The 21,394-nt window shown below is 37.8% G+C and overlaps 1 protein-coding gene across 1 annotated transcript in view; it reads right to left on the bottom strand.

The window, feature by feature from the left end:
* PTPN3 (protein tyrosine phosphatase, non-receptor type 3) overlaps positions 1-21,394 on the bottom strand; it is a 96,157-nt gene that overhangs the window by 13,330 nt on the left and 61,433 nt on the right. Inside the window, exons 15-23 of the mRNA XM_026041861.1 lie at positions 17,575-17,598; positions 15,313-15,511; positions 14,286-14,363; positions 13,901-13,957; positions 9,513-9,669; positions 7,794-7,957; positions 6,257-6,347; positions 5,936-5,997; positions 4,145-4,291 (exon numbers count right to left, since the gene is read on the bottom strand). Of these exons, the coding sequence (XP_025897646.1) occupies positions 4,145-4,291; positions 5,936-5,997; positions 6,257-6,347; positions 7,794-7,957; positions 9,513-9,669; positions 13,901-13,957; positions 14,286-14,363; positions 15,313-15,511; positions 17,575-17,598 (979 nt within the window). The remainder of the gene's footprint in view (positions 1-4,144; positions 4,292-5,935; positions 5,998-6,256; positions 6,348-7,793; positions 7,958-9,512; positions 9,670-13,900; positions 13,958-14,285; positions 14,364-15,312; positions 15,512-17,574; positions 17,599-21,394) is intronic.

Below are 21,394 nucleotides of genomic sequence, written 5' to 3' on the forward strand. Positions count from 1 at the left end.
GTGCAATATTTGCAGTTAAGTACTAGTTTGAAATCTCATATGAACAATCATTTCTCCCCCAAGCAAAGGAAAAAAAACACACTATCACATATAGACATTAAAAAAAGACAGAACTAGTATCCAGGCTCAGTGACATTAATGCCATTCACTTTAGTGGGTGTTTGTGTGCAAGCAACACAAGAAAGTCTTAGAATTAACCAATGTGTCCCTTCAACCATTACATGCACTTCCAGAAGTGTTAAGAAGCCAGGTGAAATGAGGTGCATCGGTGAGCGTTGACACAGGAGGGAACAAGCCTTTCTGTGAAAACCCATGACAAGCTGGTGATCCTCGACTGGTGCGTCCGTGTTCTGGCTTTACCACCCATTTATCAATCTGCTGAACAACTCTGATCATGACTGCTCAGGGAAAATACTTAATATTTATGTTCKGAAGAGGCCTTTTTAAAGAAGTTGCCCATTTTCATTTGGATGATATGTTCATGGATGGCTATTTTGAATGAGAACAGCCCTTTCGTCCAAAAGGAAAGCAGGAGAGAAAAAGGGAAGGAGAGGTTCTCATTCAACTACAAGAACATCCTTTTACTGCTTGTGACAAATGTGATCTTGGCCCAGCAGTAACGTTACAAAAGCACCACTGCTAGTTAAGGTCATTTCCCTAGTCAAACACTTTCGTCATTTATTCCATTTATTCCTCCTTAGGTAAACTCCTACTTGTTTCTTTCTTTTTTTTTTTTTTTTTCTCTCAATATCCTGCAGTGTCTGAATTTCATGTTACCCTTTTTCATTCAGAGCCATAACCCTGACAACATCAATGACCTTTTAGGATAACACTACTGCCAATCAAACCAACAAATTCACCTTGTCTTCTTTCCAGAGTTAGGGGCAGAGTCTCAACTTCTCTTCCTTCCCCGWCTCAGACCCTCAGTAGCTCAAAAGATGCAGCCTCTACAGCTTGTCTGTATGTGCAGGTTGACCAAACTCGCTCTTCTTCCACTTTCTGGAGCATTAACACTTTAAACCCAACAATCTTTCTGGTATTCACTTCTCCTCAGTGTTCTACTCAAATGGTTTGATTTGAAAAGCAGAGCAGAGTCAGTGAACACATTTCTAACTCACATGTAGTCACAAACACTGAACTGAGTATCAGAGCTCCTGGGTATCGCATTTGGGTATTTCCACTGCAGTGGAAACCTCAATCTTAGACTAATAAACAGTTTTCTGAAGTAGTCCTAAGATATCAATTGATAAGAGGTAAATGCTGCCAGACACTATGTCAACAAGAGGCAAAAAAAATAAGAATTTGTGAGTTCAGGTTCTCTCTTAGCACTACTTATTGTAATAGCCCTGAAGGAAATAAGCTGCTCAAAGCACTATGTAAAAATCTTCATAAGGGTTGCCACAAGCATCCTGCACTGGGATGAATTTTTCCTCAGGCAAGAAATTTCACTGCAGCAGGCAGATCTAGCATAGGTAAAAAGAATTTGGCATGCTGTGGATGTAGCCTCCAGTTTGAAGCTGCTGCTTTTTATGCATTTTGTCACGTTGCTTCTTAGCAACACCTCTGCTGTGCAGTGAAGACGCTGCTTTTGAATTGCACAAGGCAACCTGGTGAGCTTCCCTAGGAAGATAGTGATTAGCTTTCAAATAATGTCCAGCTTGACACAAACTTCGGAATTTTCCTCTCTTGACAACTGCTTTTAAAGGTTTTTTTGTTTGTTCATTTGTTTTTGCAGCATGCCTCTATACACACATATATATAAATATATATATATATTTATATCGCATAAAATTTGCTGACTGGTAGAGAAAAATGGTTCCTTAAATACATTAGCAGTTAGGCATTGCATGGAGCAAATAAAAACTGCCAGAATCAGAAACTGGAGATTGCAATATCTGCATGAAGTAGACCACATGCAAGGCAGCTTGTTAACCTAGTTTTAGTAAAGGAAATGATTAAAAAGAAAATTTAAGAATTTCTCCAAAATATAGTCTAAAATCACGCATCCATTTATGCAGCTTAAAAAGCTATATAAAACATGGCTTAGTTGTGCTGAATTTTTAAATAATACTTTACAAAAATAAAGTAACATAGCAGACTTGCTGAAGAAACCTTCAGTAGACCTTGCTGTTCATGAAAACATAACAGTCAGCTCTTGGTACAGATGCAGAAACACTAAAAAACATACACCAGTGGAACAGAGACTTGAAAAACGCGAGGAAAGTCCAGTGATGGAGCACCGAGGTGATTACCACATTGGAAGACTTAATGTATGAAGAAAGATTGAAGGAATTGGGTTAGTTTGCACTGGGCTTGTCAGTAATTCACTGAGCTACTAGTGCTCCAAGTGCTGTTTCTCAACTTAGTGCTACTTCTAAAGTTAAGAGTAGATAAGAGGCTTCCACAGAGCCCATGTATGGGGCATTGGCAAAAAAAAAAAAGCAAGCAGATGGGAGAACCAGCATTTCCCCCTTTTCCAACTCTGCAGCCCAACAGCTGAAGGAAAGAGTGTGATGTTTCTGTTTCAGGCTTTCCCTGGTAAATGGAAACATCATATTCCTTTCTTCAGTTGTGGGACTTCAAGAAGAGCTACTCTAGTGAGATACTAGTTCACTGAAATCTTGTCCATTGAAGCCAGCACAAGGTTACGCATCAAAGGAGCTGGCCTTTTATCCTAGTATTTTCATCTTCCCTTTCTGTGACTTTGCTCCCATAAATTATCATATTATACATAAACAAATTAATTTCCAAGTAAATGCCCATTGTACTCCCAAAAAAATAGAAATAAGAAAAAAATTTGCTGAACTAAAGGAAATGCAAGCGAATTCCATGAAAATCTTGAATCAACTCTCTGGACGCTGCACTTGAAATGAATCTGATTTTCTTTTAGGGGCCTGTGTGTGGGGGAAGGAGTGTGTGTGCATCCCCACACAACAACAGATCAGCTGAGAGAACTGTGCTCTCGACTGCCTACACACTGTAGTAATTTTTATTAGCTAATAATAAAAAATAAAAGGAAAAGAGCCCAAACCCTACCCACAGCCCCAAATTGGTATTCCAATACCAAATTGTTCATATTTTACCATTTGTTAATTTGGAGTATGCAACCACTTAATCACATTGCTTGTTGATAATTCCCATCCACACGGACCCCCCAAAAAATTCCACAAAAATAACCACATTTTGACCATTATGCCTGAAAATTTTACTAGTTATCTATATGAAATAGAGAAGTTACTTCTGCTGTGATATGCATCTTGTAATATCACATTATTGGCTATATATTTAGCTATAAAAGCTGCAGAGTTTGGAAAAAAAGATTGACATTTGGCAGTGGGATTACTCTCTCAAGAATATAAATCTTTTGCTCTTCCTGCAAATTATACCACAAACCGAAAACTGTCCAGCAAACAGAAAGCAGCAAAAGTAGACAACAGAAGGGAAAGGAAGTGTGATGTATAGATGCAAAAAGACAGAGGTTAGCAGCAAATTATCTTGAAGGTTCCCACTCACTGGCCACACTATAAAGAAGTATTGACCCACGCTTTTCCACAGCAAGAAAAGGAAATCAAGAAGCTATTTCTACTGTAATAGAGAGGAAAGGTGAGGGGATGCCAGAGGACGTTCAATAATATGCGATCCTGTGAATAACGAAGTAATCTAACCACGAGTAAAATGTGTTACTTGGCAGTTTTTATGCAGCTTAGCCCTTTTACTGAGGGATTGTATCAAGAAAAAATAGAATACAACGGACACCGCTATAATTTTCCCTGTATTATACCAAAATTAATAAAACATAAGGATTTGTGGTAACAGAATTAACAGAAATATTCAAGTAATTAACAGCGAAGAGAACCTACAACAAGCAAAATTAAGCAGGCTAAATCCTGACCATCAGCGTGCTAAAGCTAAGAGCTGTTCAAGTGCCAGACTCCAGGCTGGAGCCACACGGCAGCTCCCATGTGCTCAGGCTGCTCAGTGCTGCCAGGCACRGGTCAGCCAAGCCCCTGTGAGCCCACGTGCAACACGAAGCCCGGCTCAGAACAACTAGCTGGCCTTTTGTGGGGGTGGTTTTTAATCATAACTGGGGAAAAGCAGCTTAAAGGCAGAATAATCATTACACAAAGTATCTGAGCACACTTACCCGCCCTCGTTCAGTGAGGGTTGTTAACATAATGATCAGCGATAACTTGTGATCCCAGACTACTTGCCAGAAATGTGCACACGTGTGTGGAAGAGGCCCTTGGGTAGCAATGTACCTGTTCACAACTCCCACAGTGGGAATTTCCATCTGGAAAGAGAAAGAAAACCCCTATGTAGAGTTTGCTGTCACTAACCAAATGCTATTGTTTTATTCCGCATTTCTTTTATATGGAGAAAGTTGAGAAAGGCAAACAGTAATAAGATAAGATCATAATTTGATAAACTCTTAAAGTTACTAATTTAAAACATCAAAAAGGGTAAACTACAACTTTGTGCTTTGTGCTTGTATGCTTTTTTTTTTTTTTTTAACTTTAGAGTTCTGTGCATATCAGTATTTTCAACTCAAGTGGTCTTCAAAGTAACAAGCACAGTACAAAGACCTTAAGGTTTCCCATATCAGATATCATGAAATCTTCTCCAYCTGCACCAAATTTGGCTCTCTTCAGTGAAAAAGAAAATAAATCAAAACACCCTAGCACTCTTGCCAGCAGCTAGATGTACTGTAACCTACACRTCTTTGCTTGGTTGTAACTCTAAATACTGCTTTTGTTCCATTAAAAATAATAAGCCTTTATTTGAACTGAAATAATTTGAACTGAAATTTAGACTTTCTAGCATGAAGAAAAACAAGTGTGATATATAGAGAAACTGCCAGTGACAACTCCACTGAAAYGATCTATCCACCCACATTGTACTACTGAGTCCAATAAATTAATAGTTCATTTTCCGATTTAGGTACTTAACATATGAACCTGACACAAAAACGTATCTACGTCTCCCTATCCCTCCTCTTGTTTTATTTCCTACTTCCCAATCTATGGGATTATGGCAATCCAACCTCAGGTTTCTCATTAAGACCTTCACAGCATTGCTAATAGACTGTAAGTGATTTCAAAGGGAAAGACTATATGGTTTTGGACTATATGAGAAAAATTTGGGAATTTGCAAAATAAAGAGAAAAATCAATCTAAAGAAAGAGATATTGATCTGAACAGATTTAAAAATACGGTTTCATTCACACTTTAAAAAGATTGATTCTAAATAGTCAAAATCAGCAAACAAATTTTAACAGGTATACAAATAAACATTTAAATTAATTTTAAATACCTAAAATATATTTAAATATACAATAGAAGTCTATGGGTAAAACAACACCCTTGAAAATGTACCCAAACATGAACCACTCAATTTAGGCAAAGTCAGTAGCAGTTCTACCTTTTTGTTCTACAAGACTCTGCTTCAACATGAAAAAAAAAAACTTCCAGCAACTAAGAAAAAAGCAGAAGAGATTTAATCACCTCATTAAATTAATAATTATTGGCAACAACTAAAAAAGAGAAAGCAATCTTCCTTAATAATAACATAAAAATTTAAACATCTAAACATGTTACGCATTGTCTCAGGTTTATGTAAGCAAAACTACTAAATCCCCATCAAATTATGTGATGTAGTGTACGGAAATAAAACAAATTTTATTGCTTAAAGATCCTGTGCATATCTTAATGGATTCTACATGCTTTAATCCAGTCTGTTGGGATGGTTACTTATTTTACAAGAGAGATCTTTGGCAGTACTTAGGGTGTTAGGTTTGGGCTGGGGARGTATCCTCCCTTCCCAAATCACTTGTCAGCCCTTATCCCTTAAAAAAGCTAAGTTTAATTTGCTACTAACACAGAAACATAGCAATTGCAATTGCTATGCACATTTGCACATATGGAGGTCTCTGACTTACATTCACGTAGTTTGCATTAATGTAATCTTCATCTCCCTGTAATATTATCCTTGTGGCATCATCTGCACATAAAAAAAGAGGGAATCAAATTAACAGCTGAGGGGCATGCTTTTAAGTCAAAGACAGGAACTGCAAACACGTGAACAGCAGAGCACAAAGCAAAACAGATCACCTTTTATACGGTAAAATGAACATTTATGTAACTCTGGTTATGTAATGGAATCTTTATTCAGAAAGTTCAGAAGTTCAATACACCAGTTCTATAAAGCATCACTGAAAAGCTACAACAAAGCAAGCAGAAAGTCTGTATTTAATACTCACAAGGCAGAACATCTTTGTATCGGTTTTTGTCCATGTTCTGAGGTACCTTTGCACATGTAACAGCCAACCCTGGCTTTTTTCTATAAAGTTGCTGTAATATAGAATAAAAAAAAATTAAAAAAAGAAAACAAAAGGTAATAGTTGGGGAATACAGTTGTGCTATACAAAAACTAGAACCACAGGAAGACTGAAAAAAATTGGAAATAYGCTTTATTAAAGCTTTTCCTAATCACCTGCTAATTTCACCTCAGAATTCTTTTATTTATAACACGCAAAACATTCTATTATTGCTAGTTAGTCCATCACCATCATCTATAAATAACTTCTACGGTTAAAGAGTTTAAAAGGTTATTCCACTGTAAGGTTTACAGAGTCCTAATGCTCCAATATGACAGCTTACCACATATTTTTAAGCCTGAACAGCATAAAACAGGAAGAAGTAATGTGGTGAGAGATCTTAATAATATATATAACAACCAAACACAACCAAGCAGTTAGAATTTCAATTTACAGAGGTACATTAACATTTCTGGGAGGTGTTGGAGACACATAAGAATAATTTAGTAGTAAGATAGCAATTCTAAGCTTACATTTTTATTGTTTGGTTAAAATTCATTTGCCACAGACTGACTTAAACTCAGCCTGGGTGAAAATAAAACTGAGGAGGAAGATATTGTGGAAAACTTCGATGTATCAAAGTATACTGCCTAACTAGTTATTTTACTAATATGAGCAGAGAGYTTGGAAGTCACCACGAGTGATGAGGTGACACAGAAACACTGTCTGCTTCTGAAGAGACTAAAACTTCACTTAGAGCCAAAAGAAGAAGCCCAATAAGCTGTCACATATTTTTTCAATGTATTACTGGATACATCTAATTTTAAAATGAATTAATAACTAAGATAAGTTTAGGACTAAGGTTTAGTCCTTTTTTAAAGTTAGTGATTTTCTAGACATCCCCACCCCAAAACTGACGGTGAGGATGTGGGGTTTTTATGTTATATGATATTGTAGTTTCAAAGTGGTAGAGAGTAGAGCTGAATCCAGTAATAACAACTAAATTCACCTACAATCTCCAGAAAAAGCACATGAACAGTTAAGCTGCTGCTGTTATTCAATCACAGAAGGCAAAACATGAAAACTAATTCAAGTGTACAAGAGATGTTCAATAAATTTCATTGAATTGCACTGAATATGAATCAAACTACAAACATGACTGAYTATGGCCAAACTCATCTATTCTACCCAATAAAATAATTTTTAAAATATTAATTTAGCCAGCTTTGGGTACCTGAGCTAGCAATTTCCAAATTAAAACAAATTCTAAATAGAAAATGACTTATGCAAAACCAGTAACTTACTCTCCGCCTACCTTAAGAAATGCAAGGTCAAACTGGCGGAGAAAYCTTACATTTGCTCTCTTGGGATAAGACTCAACATAACCAATAAATATTCCAGACATGTAAGTCCTTACATTGGTTGCTGGTCACAGCTATTGGCTTTGTATCAATGGCAGAACTGAGCGTTATCTACCTACCTCAAACTGAATAAGGACTGTCCCACTTTCCAGCCCTTTCTTTAGCTGCTCCATAGACTCCTCCAGCGTGTCACCATACTCTGAGCAGTTAGGAAGGAGAGACTCTGGGAGACTTTGAGAATCAACTTCATCTTCTGATCTGGGCTCCACAAACTGTTTCACTACTGGAACATGTACAGACAATTAAGATCCCCTATAAACAGCATTAGTGAGGTTGCAACATATTTTTATTAAAGTTTATCAGACTCTGAGGACAAAGTTTACCACAAGCAGAGTAGACCACAGAATGCAAACAGCACTGACAGGTTCAAGATAACTTTTATATGGTCTAAGCGACTGTAGAAGCTACTACTAGTAACTGACCCTCATGGACTTGATGAAAATGAAATTCCTCAAGGAAGCTAACTACCAAGGCAAGAATCTGACATCCAAGCTCGAAGAATTTCTTGTTGCAGCCTAGTCTTGCTGAATTAACTGCCTGATAGGCTAAAGGGCTCACAAATACTTTTTCCCAGAGAAGTTTTAGAACATAAACTCCTGAACTTAAGAACTRAGTAGTTGATCTCTACAAAAGCCACCATCCCACTGAAGGTGTCCATCTACAAGCCTTCTCTGCAGCAATCAGAATAGCTCACACCTGCCAGATTAAAGAAAACAGGCATGAGTGGGAGCAGCTCCCTATGGAACAACTGACAAGGGGCCACAGGCTGCCTTCAGAAAACAGTAGAGACTTCTCCTACCTGCAAGTAGGTATAGAACTGGTTAGAGAAAGACCAAATACTGCRAACTGCCAGTGAGGAGGCCTTGGCATAACAGAAGCAGGAAACAGGGAAAACAGGTTCAGGGAAAACAACTTCCATCTGTCTTCCCAGAAACTATGAAATTTAAAATAAATTAAATGCTGCAGAGGAGTGTTTCCTCCTGCTTCCTAGTGATCCATCATCACGGCAGATTTCTAACTCATAGTGTAAWCAGAAATGCTGTGCAAAATCCTTCTACTGTAAGTATGTGTGTTAGGGTGTATTATAGCTCCTAGAAAGTAAATTATAAACTAGAAGTTTCACAACTTCCAAAAGCTTGTGGGTTCTGCTTACATTTAAGTGCAGAGCAAATATGAGACAGCAGGATGGGTGCCTGCAGACAAGCAGTTGAGTTGTAAGTTCCAGCTCCCTTGAGGCATCCATGCCAGTATATGCCAGTAACTAAAAAGTTAAAACAACACCCTTTGAATGAAATGTGGTGTCTACACAAAACTCCGTTTAAAATATAAAGCTTTAGGACTCTACATATATCAGAAACCACTACTTGTTTGCTGACAGCAGCTTGGCGAGTAGCCAGCACAGGTCATCAAGCTCACAGTGTCTATTATAAGAATGAAAAAGGAAACCTATTTGATTTATGTTTTACTGTATGATTGTGCTGTGGAGTATAAATCATGGGTACTTACAAAGATACAACTGCAGATTATCCTACACTTTTGAAAGAATAACTTCAAGAAATTATTTATTCCTACAGATTGTAGAGTTTAAATTAACTCTAACAGAAGTTCTACCGCTAAAACAATTTATGCTAGAAATTCAAACGTAGAGTTATCTACTTTGTAGCACAGGCCAATTCCCAGTGCACTGAGAACACATTTATGTAAACAGAAGAGGGGATATAGCGAAGCATGAGTACAGTCTCAAACACATTAAAAATAAATAAAATTAATCCAGTTACCTTTCCGCCTGACTAAAAGTGCAAGCTCCCTTGTGTGAGATTCTCTGCTGGCTTTTATAAACATTACCACCTGGTCATGCGTGTGCTCTGAGATATCTCGGCCGTTAATTAATACTATCTGATCACCTTCATTCAGTTTTGGAATGCATTTATCAGCCTGTTTCAAGACCAAAAAAGACATTAACATCACTGTATCCAGTCACATAAGGAAAAACAAATTAGGGTATCAAGTTAATCACATAAGCAAAGTTATCCTGAAAGAGCTTCACCTTCTGTATCCTAAGTTTTATCAAGAGATTCAAATCTAAAGCTGTGTTAATAGCTTTAARACCCCCAAGGAAGATGAGAAACATTTCAGACAGCATATTGATTAGCTATGGAAAGATTTTAACGAAACAGCCATCACCATGTTGCTTTTAAAGATTGTACATGTCAGATTCTGAGATTGAATAGCCAATAGTTAAACCTATTTGCAAGTGAATGTATCACAAAAGAACTTTCRGCATATAAGATAACATTTATTTAGCAAACAATCTTCCATTTTTATGCAGTAAGTACTGAAATGTAATAGCCTCAAAAGAATCATGTTTGGAAAYGGAATATAATCTACATAACGTGACATTCCCCAAACTCATTTTGGAGAACAAGTTGCCCTCCCTTCAAATTAAAACTCCTACTACTGGTACCTTCTTGTCCTGGATCAGATTAGCTCCTGATCTCAAGAGTATGTTTGGGTTTTTTTTTTTCTGTCATGCAACTGAGCATGCTTTACTGCAAGTCCAGTGCAAAGTAATTCGTGCCATGGTCAGACTTTGAGTAAGCAAGATTCTGCCATCTTTGAAGAATGCCCCMTAGGATGACCATTTCCATTGCTATCCTGATATTTTGTCTAGGAAACTCACAGCTATGCCACAGTGAYGTACTTAGACGTACACTCCACTTTACATGCTTTATATGAATAAGATCTGTTCTGTTACAGCCTGTTGTACTCTATTCATAATTGCTTCCTGTCTCTACACTAGCACAGGTTTTCTGAATTTTCTTTATTCAACCTGCTCTACYAAAAAGAAAATGTGAGGAAGGAGTTAAGATTAGCCCTCCTCTCTTGATTCTAGTTATGCCTTAGAGAAGACACGGATAGTTTCTGAGATAAGTTTATCAGTGATTTACCATATCACCAAGTAACAAGCAGAAGATGAGAGAAGTGATGACAGAACCAACAGGAGGAAAAAAGTAGGAGGGAAGACACGAAGAGCAAGTTCAATTAGGAGCTATTTGTATCAGGGAATAAAGTAAAAGAGGAAAGAAAACTTGAAATATGCATCAGTGTCAAAAAAGAGAGAAAGTAAAGAGAAAAGGGGATGTATGTAAGAGGAAAAAAAGACCAAAAACAGAAAAGCTGCTAAAAAGAACCATTAACTTCTTCTAAAGAAAGAAGATGGAGAAGTTGAAAAATGATGAAAAAAGAGAAAAAGAAATGCAAATAGAGGAAGAAGARAATTTAGAACAGCCATGATGGTCACGAACATGGTCAGGAGCTAGGTATTCACAGCTCCTCAGAAGAGCACCTACAGCACCCTGTAAAACCAAGTGCTACCATGAGTATCTGTTTGGGATATTTTCTGAAGGTAACATTAAAGAATACAACTATGACTGACTGATTTATCACTCAGATTACTGTTAGTTATATTTGAAAAGACAAGTGCTATTTAGATCGTATCAGCCATGCAGACCTTATCAAACCAGTCTGAGAGCATCAAAAARTCAACTAGACTACAAAAGGAAAGGTTCTTGGATCTCCTGTATTTGCTTTTAATTTAGATTTCCTGGCTACTTGCTAGCGCTTCTATTCTTTATTACAGGGAGAAATTAATATCTATGCTCAAAGGAACTGTGATAATCATGTGACATGCTAATGTTTTAGTCATCTCTCTTGCTTGAATCATCCAACTGTATAAAATATATCTTGAAAGGGAATTAATTCCTTCCATTTAGGCATAATTTGTAGATTTTTCAGATAACAAGATTTTCCTGACAATTATGTCAAAGGCCTCCTATCCTGCTGACACACCCCGTGTTTCATCTTATGCTAATCACTTCATTCTTGGAGCCAAGAAGCATGCACGCTATTTTTCAATCACAAGCTCTATTAATTACAGCCATGACAACTTTCTCATCACCTTAGGATATTAATATTACTTGTGAAAACAAAATCAGTATTGGATTTCCATTAAAGAATAACATATCTAACAAATGATTTTTCCTATTTACATTTATGCCCCTTTCTCTCGCCTATTTTTCCCTTCTCTGCCAACTCCCCAAATCTTTCCAGTGCTCTAGACTGCTTTGGAGAGAGACTTTGAAAAGGCTTTAGGATGTGGAAAGAAAAAACAGGCGTATTTTAGCCTGTAGATTTGTCGTATTCCCCCACTCAAAGAGACAGAAGAAGGGGGCAAAAATGACTTACAAATCCGAGAAAATTGCATTCACCAAATAGTGTTCCTGGTGGCAATTTGCAGGACAATGAGTAAACAGAATAACTTAGAAGAATAACAAATACAGGGATGGAACAGTAACACTGAGGTTCTGAGTAGCTAAAATAACATAAAAATGCATTCCACATTCCACTTAAAGTGTGGGAAAAAAATAAACTTAAAGCTATATTTCATTAAGCAGTCGAGATGAATTTTAGTTTATGGAAAACAATATAACCAAYGTTAATACTGCTGTTCTGTAAAAGTAAGCATCTATCTTTTCCATCCTTGCTGCAACATGAWGAGACTTCTACAGCACTGCTGTTGAGGGAAATGTATTAGATAGCAGCTCTCAGTTTATTTTCCTGAACTTTCCTAACTTAACTTGCTTGATGGCTTAGCAGGTTAGAGAGCTAATTGGTCACTTGAGTCTATGCCCRTGCCTACTAACTGCAGGTGCTTAAATCTGGTGCCCAAGTTAGAAGCTCAGCCACTTCCACTCCCATTGCAAAGAGGAAACCAGACTGAGCTTCTCGGATGACAATCCGAATCTGACAACAGGAAATCGCTGCCTCCRGAAGCCTTTCTTTCTTTAGCCAACTAGGGAAGGATCCTGCTTCTCTCTATGTAATCTACATCATCTCAAATTACATGTAAGAAATTAGCTAGGCTGAACTTGAGTCTCTGTCAGGACACTGGAATTTTCACTTATGATATTTTAATTATTATGATAATTTTCTATTTCTCTTCCATCCAAATAATTACGTCAAGCCACAGAAATTGGACAGAACACTTCTCAGACAGTAATTTACATCATGACATTTAGATATCATTCCTGTGACCGCTTATCAAATTTGGTAAGAGTCTGCAATATGGACAGCATACCAGATTTTCAGTATTAAGGCAGGAATATTCCTATCAAATTTGCACCAAGAGTTGGGAAATACGCTTTGAAAGAAGACTAAGGGAAAAAATAAAATAGGATAGATGATAGTCAAAATCAACAAATTTGTTACACTAATTATTCAGAAAAAAAATGAAGCTGTTCTGTCATTGTTTCACAATTAAACATAAGAATAAAAGAATGGTTGCACCCATTCAGACAAATGTTCCACTTATTTATTYATTTAATTTATCCACCAGAAATTTACCTCCAGTGGCAGCCAGAAGCAAAATAAGGAGAATACAAACAGGTATTTCTCTCCTGATTACTCTCCTGTCATATAACTGTTTTTCTTAAACTCCTAGCGTTTCCTTAATTTGATGTAGCTTGCCTACTGCCTATTGCCAGTAACCCTCCAAAGGTTTTTCTTCTAAGCATTTGTCAAGTCCTTTCCTGACCCCACAGACAGCTTTTTTTAATCGATAGCATCCTTTTAAAGAGTTTTTACATGCCTATTATCTGATATATGAAGAACCACTTCTTTTTACATATTTTCAACCTGTCTTTCACTTACTTAGATAGCCCCTCATTTTTGCACTGAAATTCCCCCACTAATCCTTTGCACAATGACCCCAATCCTGCAGATCTCTACTGTATCTCTCTTAGTTGATTTTTTTTTCCCTCTAGGCTGCAGGAGCCCAGACTATTCATTTCTTTTTTATAAACACTGCTCCATACCTTCAATCACGCCTGCTGCCTTTCTTCTAATGCTTTTCCATTCAGATGTTTTAGGGGAACACAAGAGGAGGCTTAACCAGACCATATTTATTACTGGTATCTTGTTTGGTTAACAATGCCTCATCTTTTCATTTGTGGGTTAAGAAAACAGTGATGGAACTGAATTCTAAATAGAGCAGTTCAGCTACTAACTTGTACCAGTTGAGGGTCTCCCAAGCTCCTATGTATAAAGACCTAAGAGAAAGTGGAAGGGAGTAACAAAGGAGGAGTTAAAAATGTAGGAATTTACTTACAGGTGATCCTGGAGTAATTCGTGACACCACTAATGGCATTTTTTGATCTATGCCACCCTAGAAGAACGTTGAGTAAATAATGAGTATAAATGTTTTAAAAATGGACAGTAATAGACAGTAGTAGTTTAAAATAGACAGTATTTTAAAACAAAAAAATTGGCAATTGCTTGCATCACACAAGACTCTTGCTGTGTCATTTCAGATAGAGCCAATAAGACTTAATTTTCATCAGGTATCAAGGTGCCACTTCTAAAAATTCTTGGTTTATAAGAAAGAAGCCTCTACAGGATATTGCTTTCCCCAAAGCACCACATGAAAAATGGAAAATAATATGCCAAAGCATGAAAGCTACACAAACCCTTTGAAATTAATATTGATGTTTTACCTTCAGATTAAATCCAAACTTCCCATCTTCATCTGGTGTGATACGCACTAGAAGTAAGTCTCCCTCAATAAGTTCACTCTGCAGTATATATAGAAAAAAAATTCTTAATTTTAAATAAAAGAGCAGCAAATTAGAATGAATAAGTACTTTTTTAAAAAGGAAAAAGCTACAGTTACAGAACATACTTACTGCTGCAACTTTTTTATTGCTTATTATGTTAAAAGCAAAAATATAAATCATGATTAAAGTGCTCAAAAGTCTCTTTGTCCTAATCCTGTTACCCCCAACTTTCTCATTTGATATCTTGATATTTTCAGTGTGTTGTCTTTGCTAAAAGTGACTTGAAAAGAAAAAAAAAGATGTTGTGCATAATACTTCTGAAAAACTTTTACTATGAAGACGCTGCAGCAATTATATCTTCCTAGTCTTTCCCTGTACAGGGCAGCATTAATTGCCTGAGGGAGACCAGAGTAGTTAAAACTTGGCAGCAGCTACAGGAAGGGCAGRTTAATAAGCTGCAGGCAACTACAGGGCAATTGTAGCTGGAGAAAGAGGGGAGAAATGACAGGCTACCATGAAACTAGCAGGAAGCAGCTGCTCTCCAGTCACCTCAGCATTCAAAGCAAGACTTTTAGCAGTCCTGAAAAGGAAAGTTGGAGGTAGAACTGACTTTTGCTTGCTATTGAGACATACAACAGCTTAAGCTTAAGTTAACYTGTCATCTTTCCACGTTGACAAGTAGACACAATCATTAATCATGTAAGGATTTCCCATTCCATTAAGAATTCCTCAGCAGRTGCTTCTGGAAACCTAGACTCTACGCAAACCAAGTCAACTTGCAGGCTTGTCCATCAGGTTGAATAGACAGTATCGGGTAAATCCAAATAACAAGAAACAACTTATCTTTTACGACTGTGTTAGAAATGCTCTTCTCACAATACAGTCACAAGTTATATGGGTGCACAATCTACACTTTAAAGCTACATTTAATACTAGCTTGGAGATTAAAAGAAGGCAGCTGACATACCTTATCACAGTAGTATTGACTGGAATCTTCTGTGAAGCTTGTTTTTGTAATGTTGTCATACGTTTCTAGGAACTGCTTATCCACTCCTTCCAGCAGGTAGGATCCCGAAACGTTACCAACCCCATTGGGAGACGGAGACAAGGCTTTAGGTGAGGTATGGGTCAGAGAATTCTGAGTTGCACTATTTCCCAATGCATTCCTTAAATAAATAAATAAATAAATAAATAAATAAATGTTAAAAAGGTACCAAAAAACCCAGAAACCTACAAATGTGCTGCCTACTTGAAAAAGAAGTCAGTTTTATACTTCTGATTTAACACCATCTATTGTAGTGTAAAGTAGGAAAACTGGAGGATGAGCCAAGCATATCACTTGACCAAAAAAATTTTGTCCAAAACTGGACAAAATAAAACTAGATAAGCAGAAACATTACCAGCAAAATATCTGGAGATTAGCAGTGAAAGATACTGTTGCAGTGGTAAAGGAAATCACAGTAACATGAAGGAAATGAGGTTTGAAACCCAGGAAATGGCCTTCAGTTGGCAATTGGAAGCATGAGAAAACTGGTGCAGTAATTCCACTCCAATTCTTGCAAAGCCCCAGCAAGCTCTTCTCTCCCCTTTGGGTGCAATCTCAGTATTGCCCCTCTAAAAGCAGGYTGCATGCACAAATGCCATGGTAGTAAGAATGAAGTAACAACAAAGGGTTTACTGGCAGCTAATAGCTTCTGTAGTTGACTCTGTAATTAATTTAATATACCTAACATTTTAAGATATAATCTTAAAATATAATCTTACAGATGTAAGACTAGAAGATTATATAGATATAAGATATAATCTTACATTTTCAGATATAATCTTAAAATTCAGGAAATAAAGGAAAAAATGCAAGTAAATGAATTCCTCAAATCTTAGAATTGGCTGAGYGGTCTGATGGCAATGTTGACTTTAGCTGTATGCCCACTTCTGAAGAAGAAGAAAGGCAGACCTCTGTCTAACACATTTAAAACTCCCTATTAATTGGATCAAATTCACAGATACCATTCATACTAATTTCTTCACCCTCATAYATGCTCCATAATAGATCATGAAAACGCTGCGACTGGGGAAACTGGAGTTTCACACCAATGACATAGAGCTGTGGAAAAAAAAGAGCCCTGATCACCCATATCACCCCACTGCAGACACACCTCTCAGTTGCTTGTCACCTCATCCTGCCTGGTGGTAGGGCAGGAACAGTCTGCACTGCTAATGAMAACTCAACATTGCTGTGAACTACATTTGAACCTTACAGGTATGCAGGCTCTTAGTTGTGCTTTAGAGTACGGACACAATGAATTTTCAATAAACTTCACTACTCCTAAAAACATCATCAAATTCTCATAGGGTGGAGGTATATGCAGAAATAAATCCTGTCATAAAACCTGCAAGTTTAAATATTCGTCCCTTCTCTTGCAGTAGTCTAACRTACGATTACCTATGTGAGCCTTTCTGAACAACTCCCAGTGACCACTGCCAGCTGCCAAGGAAGGARGTAACTTGGGCTTAACAAACAGGACAAGCAGTGGAGCAAGCTTTACCATAGCAAGGACTTGCTTCTTGGCGTGTAGAAATCTGAGAGCAACTAAGAAACATTCCTGAAGGGCCACAGGGCACCACACACYGTGCAAAGGTACTGGGGCATCAACACTCTGGAGGCTCAGTTTGCTATACTTACTTAGCCACGTGAATTAACTCAATTCTGCACAATTCTGCATTTATTATAGAATATACTTTTCACTGTTCAGTAGATACTGTTCGCTTGGTGCTCTCAATTTAAAAATACTTTGAAGTTATTAACAATATTTTAAATTTTCTGAATATAGTTTTAAACACTTTTGTTACAATATTATAGCTTATTCTCCAGTGTAGGAAAAAGAAATACAATTGTGACAAACTGTTTCAGTAAATGCTCTGTGGCATTAAAAAGTTAACAGATAAAATTACCAATAGATTTTAACATCATCTAACTTTTACAGAATGGAACAGCTTAAAAAATAACCTTTGTGTTAACAGTGGTTAGGGGTATAATAGGCTTTGGGCTTACCACACCATGATCCCAAGTCTTATTTTTTCAAGAAAGCTTTACCATTTTCGTTGCTTTATACATTTATTCCTGTCTTGTAACCATGCCAGACCACTATTCTGGACATACAGCTCTATGTATTTTATTACATATCTTAAAGCTAAAGATTCCATAGTAGAAAGTTTAAAGAAAACTCACTTTGGTGATTCTTGTTCAGAYGACCTGTTGAAAACCAATAAATAAACACAAATTAAAAAATTCAGAAAACTGGAAATAAACTCTAATTGAAAATGCACATGTCAAAGACGAAAGATGCACTCATAGTTGAATTTTAAAAATCACACAATCCTGTGTTGAAAGTCTGAGCCATAGCTAGGGACTTTGTGAAATGCTCGACAAAAATCCAAGTAGATCCAGCACTACCACTTTTGGCAGGAGGCCAACTGCAGCCAACACACATCTGCTGCTTGCACCTCAATATGCAGTGGTACAGTTATTTAACAAGGCACTCTACATCACCTGACAGAGTTCTAGGTGTGGATAAAAACGGCTACAGCTGTTACTGGCTCTGTATTTTACAAAAGCCCAAACATGGCAGCATCTCTATGCAGAGCTTATGGGAAACCAGCGCGCTGCGGAAGCGCAAAGCGCCAGCACTTAATCTCTCTCAGCACAGGAGCAGAACAGATGCTGACACAGAGAATGTGAGGACAGAGCAGAAGCAAAAGGGAAGTGGTAACACAGATGAGGCCAATCTAGCACAAAAAAAGCAGGGCAGTTAATTAAGGGTCTTTGCAAAGCAGCTTGGCTGATTATAATAGATTCCTAAAGCATTCGGAAACTAATGCCCACATACAGTATCTGACACTAAGAAACTCTCTTCTTGGATCATTATCCATCATCATCTAGGACAAAATGAATCCACAGAATCTTAAAAAAAAACGGTGTTTGAGAAAAACTTTTGCTTAAAAGTAGGATTGAAGGAAATATGCCTATCCTGGCCAAGTACAAACATGAAGTTTGCCAATTTAGAAGACAACTCGGAGGATACAATTTACTTTAATCACCGTCCTGTAAACCAGCTTCAGCATGGTTCAGTTCCCTTATATGTATTTTTTAGTATGAACTTCTGCCTAAGAGGCAGAAGTGCTGAACTCTGATTTCCTAAGAATTTCTGGAGTGCGTTTTTGGTTTATTATTACTATTATTCACACTAAAACTTCCTTCCTGCTGCAGTCGAGCCCTCTTGTGACTCAATTTACTCTCCCTTCCACAAGCCTCTCAAGTTTGCCCTGCCCTGCACACCTCGCAGTGCCTTTCCCGCCGCGGCTGAGCGTGCAGGGCTCCCTTAGTGATCTGCACCCCTACGCCGCCTGCCCAGCCAGGGCGCGAGAGCCCGCTGCAGCTCACACCGCAAATTCTCCCGAGGGAGAAGATTAATGTGAGACTGCTGCTTAGTCACTGACTTTTATTCAACTTGTTAAAAAAAAAAAAAAAAATCACTTTATCTTTTAAAATTCCACCCCCACCTTAGATTTGACTACAAAAGTCCAGATTTTCTAAAGTGGGAGCAGAGGGGCAGGGCAATGACATAAGCCTTACTTCCTTAGGAAGTCAGGCTAAAAATAATAAAGAAGAAAAATAAAACTTATTTTTAGTTTAAGCCAACTGATTTCCTAGTGAGGGAGAGAACAATCACACTGTACACCCTTTCTATCTTTTTGTCACAGCAGAGCTATAACACTATTAAAAAAACTCTACATGGAATTGCTCCAAATTAATCATTTTCAAAGCTCCCAGAAAACTTTTTTTACATTCCAAGTTGTGATACAATTAGATACAACTCATTCTATAATAGCCCCCTCCAATGTAGACAGAGATTTAGACAGAAAAATCAGTTGAGAGCTCTGCTCATGTCCTGTATATAAATGAAACAAATTCTCGGCTATCTCAGTAATATTTATGTGTGTAATATATCCCACACAAGTTTACAGAAATATGTAGTTAGTACTAGTTGCTGAGCGTTTATGTATTGAATTAGTGCAGTTCCATTCATGCATACTAGCTCAGAAAGAGTTACTGATTCATTACAAAATTTAAGTATAAAAAGTAACCAAAAAAAGTGGAAAACAACCAAATTCAACCCTTAAATAATGAGACGATGGAGCTCGACCTTCAAAAAGTGGTTAGCAGCGCTGCTACAACACTAGAGCTGCACAAGTTTCCACCTGCACAACTCACACAGCACTTCCAGCACTTGGCTTCTCACTGACCTCAAGGAGATCCTTGGGAGATGACCTTTTCTGGCCAAACCTTACTCCATGTTACTAACATATTCCTCTTCCTTRTTTCACAGCATGCCACAAACATCATATTTAAAATCAGTAAGACGGAACACTCACCAGACCAACCAGCCAATCTTTTCCTCAAGAAACGGAGACCTGCCTTGCAAGGAGAGCAAACTTGCCATGGTTGGGCTAACATGCAAACGCTTTCAAACTGAGGGAGCTTCTCTTGCGTTCCCCACTCTATCTAACACGGTGCCATCTCAGTCTTCCAGTCACCGGGGTTGGTCTGTCACTGCTGAGCTTCAGAATAAAGCTGTCTGCCCTGACTGTCTGCTTCTCCTGCTCCCTCAAGGCTTAAGAAAAGACCTCGCCTTCCCTGTCTGGAATATCCTACCATGGAATTCTGCTCTTCTGAGAGCTGATGAGGATGAAGTACAGCAGAGTAAAACCCCAGGAGAAAAGGGATAGCAAACAATAGAACAGTAGCAACGTCCGCCCCTCCTTCACAAACAACTGAAGGAAACATCTGCACAGTCGGGGCTTGCCCTTGGGCTCTTCTTGAGGTTCCTAAGGCTTTTTTTTTTTTTTTTTTTTTTTTTAAATCATAACACCTGCAAGGTTGTGGAGATCACGCCAAGCTTTCCGTTATCTCATCATTTACACTACCACGTAGCTAGCTAGCATCTAAGAACTAGCAATTAAGTAAAAAATACTTAAAGGAACCTCTTTGGCTGCCTTTCCATGAAATTTATACAGAGAAGGACTTCTGTTCAGCATTTCTACAACAGGAACAACTAGCATAAGGAGGCTAGGCACACTCTTTGTGCTGCATACTTATACTTACAGCTACAGTGTAGAAGAACTTGCAGGTTTCTCGTACACACCAAACTTCTCAGTTATTTTCTGCAAGTTCCAACCATGCACACCGGCAAGCTGTTGTCACCACCCATAACAGGGCTCAGCTATTCTGCATTTCCTCTATTTTTCTGTAAAAGTTTCCTGCATGTTAAAACTCTGCACTCAGCTAACTCTAACCTCAACCAGCATGCAGTGTAAGAACACCAATGGTGAGAACACCAAYGGCACCACAGTCAAGCATGTCAATACTGGCCATTTTATAATAAAAAATAAGGCATTAAACTTCTTCTGCCTTCCTATTTTTCATATGCCAAAAGCCCTGCTTTAGTTAGCAGGCAATACAGCATTTCCTATAATATAATCGCTTCAAGGAAATCAAGTCAGCTGTGTGCAGTAGCAAACAAAATAAAAACTAAATCTGGCATTTATTAAAAGATGCTTATAGGAAGGCACGAATACTTACTGTCAGAGATATAGCAGTGAAAAAAATCTTAAACTGAGCTCACTAGCATGTTTCAGATTTGAGGGCAATACGGATGCAGGGGACAAGGATAATTAAGCAACACAGAGGCCAACTCAGGCTGGTTACCCACAGAACGAAGGGAAGGAAGCATCAAGTAAGAATATCTGCTGAATTTAGCTGCATTTATTTAAAAATGGGGCAAATATAGAATGGGGCAATATAGAATGGGGTAAAGGGAAGAAGCTGACGAAGGAAGGACGAGAAAGAGCCTAACGTGCACCAGTAAGGATGAATACGCAAGCTCTAAATACTGACGGAGACACTCAAGTGCAATCACTAGGCAAGTCAACACTAATTCAGCTGTCAGTTATACTTCGAAGTTAGAAACAGAAATCAGATCACTCCTTTT

Source organism: Nothoprocta perdicaria, unplaced genomic scaffold, assembly GCF_003342845.1.
Source record: "Nothoprocta perdicaria isolate Ctin4 unplaced genomic scaffold, notPer1 scaffold_297, whole genome shotgun sequence".
Lineage (NCBI taxonomy): Eukaryota > Metazoa > Chordata > Aves > Tinamiformes > Tinamidae > Nothoprocta > Nothoprocta perdicaria.